This window comes from Lethenteron reissneri, chromosome 52 (genome assembly GCF_015708825.2).
Source record: "Lethenteron reissneri isolate LAM-NWPU_2019-01 chromosome 52, ASM1570882v1, whole genome shotgun sequence".
Classification (NCBI taxonomy): Eukaryota; Metazoa; Chordata; class Hyperoartia; order Petromyzontiformes; family Petromyzontidae; genus Lethenteron; species Lethenteron reissneri.
In genome coordinates, this window is record NC_083830.1 from 11,018,296 (window position 1) to 11,022,156 (window position 3,861).

Genomic DNA, 3,861 nt, shown 5'->3' on the forward strand with positions numbered 1-3,861 from the left:
CTCCCCGTGTCTCTCTCTCTCTCCCCGTGTCACTCTCCCCGTGTCTCTCTCTCCCCCTGTGTCACTCTCCCCCCGTCACTCTCCCCGTGTCTCTTTCTCCCCGTCACTCTCCCCGTGTCTCTCTCTCTCTCCGTGTCTCTCTCTCCCCGTGTCTCTCTCTCCCCCGTGTCACTCTCCCCGTGTCTCTCTCTCCCCCCGTGTCACTCTCCCCGTGTCTCTCTCTCCCCCCGTGTCACTCTCCCCGTGTCTCTCTCTCCCCCCGTGTCACTCTCCCCGGCTCGCGCTGTTCAGGAGCGCGCCGTGGTCGACCCGTGGCTTTATAGGAGACGCCGCGCAATGATTGGATAGCTTGCCGGTCATGTGATGTTCTAACTCTCTCTCTCCCTTTCTCATTTACTCTCTCCAACGCTCTCCCTCCAGCACCTCGCACGCTCTCTCTCTCTCTCTCTTCGTCTTTCACTCTCCCTCCCATCTCACATCACACGTCTCTCTCTCTCTGACTCACTCTCACACCTCCCCCCCCCGTCCATGCACTCTCGGGACGTGCTGCGAGCCACGCAGGAGCTGCGTCTGCAGCTGGAGGCGACGGACGAGAGTGGCGGGCGCCTCCCCCGCGCTCAGCCTCCCGGGCGCAGCGACTCTGGGGACGCGGCTGGAGCTCGGAGGCTGCGGGGCCGCGTCTCCGAGGAGCCCCCAGGGAGCGCCCCCAGGGAGCGCCCCCAGGGAGCGCCCCCAGGGAGCGCCCACAGGGAGCGCCCCAAGGGAGCGCCCCCAGGGAGCGCCCCCAGGGAGCGCCCCCAGGGAGCGCCCCCAGGGAGCGCCCCCAGGGAGCGCCCACAGGGAGCGCCCCCAGGGAGCGCCCCCAGGGAGCGCCCCCAGGGAGCGCCCACAGGGAGCGCCCCAAGGGAGCGCCCCCAGGGAGCGCCCTCAGGGAGCGCCCCAAGGGAGCGCCCCAAGGGAGCGCCCCAAGGGAGCGCCCCCAGGGAGCGCCCCGAGGGAGCGCCCCAAGGGAGCGCCCCAAGGGAGCGCCCCAAGGGAGCGCCCCCAGGGAGCGCCCCCAGGGAGCGCCCCAAGGGAGCGCCCCCAGGGAGCGCCCCGAGGGAGCGCCTGGCTCGAGGCACGGCTCCGGCTGGAGCACGCGAGCCACTCCCGTGCCGGTGACGCGCTCCGTGTGGTCTCTGGACGGGGGGGCGGTGGGCGTGACCTCTGCGCCAGCGACAAGGGCGTTCTGCATTTCTAACGAGCCGATTCGTGGAGCGTGGCGTGCGTGACCACGTGGTGTGTGTGTTGTGCGTGTGACGTGGGTCGTGTGTTGTGACGTGGGTCGTGTGTTGTGACGTGGACACGTGGTGCTGTGCTCCACGTGGTTTGTATCGAAATCGGCTCCAGTGCTTTTGCTGCTGCAGCAATGAAAGTGAAAGTTTGAAAGTCAAAAGTCGAACTCTGTCTAAACCTCTCTATCTCTCACGATCTCTCTCTAACGCCCTCTCTCCCTCCTGCCATCACCACTACCATCACGACCACAAATACCAGCATCATTATCACCATGACCACCACCATCACTACCAGCATCACGAGCGCAGTGCATAGACCCGCGTGGTGAAGTATGGTCAACGACAACCCCCACCCAATGACAGACGCGACACTGGGGAGGCTTTCATCCAGCAGTGGATTAACAATGCATCGTGGATATGACTACGCACAAAGACAAAGGTCACCCATAGGGTGTTGGGGCAAGTGCACATAGCGAGTGTGTGTCTGTGTGTCTGTGTATTGTCGTGGGGAGCGATAGTGTAGCGGTTAGCGCTACGCTGCGCTATGAACCCAACCACCCAGGTTCGATTCCCGCTCACGGCCAACACCAGTGCCGATTATCTGAACTGGTCCTGGGCCTCCCCAAGGTCGACGCGGCCTCAAATGAGTACCTGGTGCGGTGTGTATGAAAAATCGTCACTGGGGAGACAAAAGCGGCCGGGCGTGGTGCTGGCGACCCACCCCCTCGTGTGCCGCAGTGGCAGCCTAGGCGCTGTTACTCGCTAGCAATCACTTGCCCTAACACAGTTGGCTACACGGGGCATCTTTGTCTTTGTGTGCTGGGTGTGCTGGGTGTGCGTGTTGTGTGCGCGTGTTGTGTGTGCGTGTTGTGTGTGTGCGTGTTTTGTGTGTGCGTGTTGTGTGTGCGTGTTGTGTGTGCGTGTTGTGTGTGCGTGTTGTGTGTGCGTGTTGTGTGTGTGCGTCTTGTGTGTGTGCGTGTTGTGTGTGCGTGTTGTGTGTGCGTGTTGTGTGTGTGCGTGTTGTGTGTGCGTGTTGTGTGTGCGTGTTGTGTGTGCGTGTTGTGTGTGCGCGTGTTGTGTGTGCGTGTTGTGTGTGCGTGTTGTGTGTGTGCGTGTTGTGTGTGCGTGTTGTGTGTGCGTGTTATGTTGTGTGTGCGTGTCGTGTGTGCGTGTTGTGTGTGCGTGTTGTGTGTGTGCGTGTTGTGTGTGCGTGTTGCGTGTGTGCGTGTTGTGTGTGCGTGTTGTGTGTGTGCGTGTTGTGTGTGCGTGTTGTGTATGCGTGTTGTGTGTGTGCGTGTTGTGTGTGCGTGTTGTGTGTGCGTGTTGTGTGTGTGCGTGTTGTGTGTGTGCGTGTTGTGTGTGCGTGTTGTGTGTGTGCGTGTTGTGTGTGCGTGTTGTGTGTGTGCGTGTTGTGTGTGTGCGTGTTGTGTATGCGTGTTGTGTGTGTGCGTGTTGTGTGTGCGTGTTGTGTGTGCGTGTTGTGTGTGCATGTTGTGTGTGTGCGTGTTGTGTGTGTGCGTGTTGTGTGTGCGTGTTGTGTGTGCGTGTTGTGTGTGCGTGTGTTGTGTGTGCGTGTTGTGTGTGTGCGTGTTGTGTGTGCGTGTTGTGTGTGCGTGTTGTGTGTGCGTGTTGTGTGTGCGTGTTATGTGTGCGTGTTGTGTGTGTGCGTGCGTGTTGTGTGTGTGCGTGTTATGTGTGTGCGTGTTGTGTGTGTGTGCGTGTTGTGTGTGTGTGCGTGTTGTGTGTGTGCGTGTTGTGTGTGTGCGTGTTGTGTGTGCGTGTTATGTGTGCGCGTGTTGTGTGTGCGCGTTGTGTGTGTGCGTGTTGTGTGTGCGTGTTGTGTGTGCGTGTTGTGTGTGCGTGTTGTGTGTGTGCGTGTTGTGTGTGCGTGTTGTGTGTGCGTGTTGTGTGTGTGTGCGTGTTGTGTGTGTGCGTGTTGTGTGTGTGCGTGTTGTGTGTGCGTGTTGTGTGTGTGCGTGTTGTGTGTGCGTGTTATGTGTGCGCGTGTTGTGTGTGCGCGTTGTGTGTGTGCGTGTTGTGTGTGCGTGTTGTGTGTGCGTGTTGTGTGTGCGTGTTGTGTGTGTGCGTGTTGTGTGTGCGTGTTGTGTGTGTGCGTGTTGTGTGTGTGCGTGTTGTGTGTGGTGTGTGTGCGTGTTGTGTGTGTGTGCGTGTTGTGTGTGTGCGTGTTGTGTGTGCGTGTTGTGTGTGTGCGTGTTGTGTGTGTGCGTGTTGTGTGTGTGCGTGTTGTGTGTGTGTGCGTGTTGTGTGTGTGTGCGTGTTGTGTGTGCGGGAAGACGGGGAGGGGAGGAGGGGGTTCGGGGGTGGGAGGGCGATGAGGGCGATGAGGTGGGGGTTAGGGGGGAGATGGGGGGCGAATGAGGGAGCTGTCTCCAATCTCGATTTCTCGGCGTCTATTTTGCTGCCATTATTTAATTTTACGCGCTTGGGCTCACACGCAACACGGAGAGAGTAGAGAGAGAGGTGGGGGGTGATGAAGGGGAGGGAGATAGATCAGAGAGGGGAGAACGCGAGAGACATTGAGAGAGAGAGAGCGAGCGGGGTGGGAGCGAGCGGAGAGAGGGAACTT

The 3,861-nt window shown here is 59.9% G+C and overlaps 1 protein-coding gene across 1 annotated transcript; it reads left to right on the forward strand.

The window, feature by feature from the left end:
* The first annotated feature begins 528 nt into the window (after positions 1–528).
* Positions 529–1,161, forward strand: LOC133355891 (proline-rich protein 2-like). The gene has a single exon (XM_061573306.1). It carries the CDS (start codon positions 529–531, stop codon positions 1,159–1,161), a length of 633 nt encoding a protein of 210 aa, XP_061429290.1.
* The last annotated feature ends 2,700 nt before the right edge of the window (positions 1,162–3,861 follow it).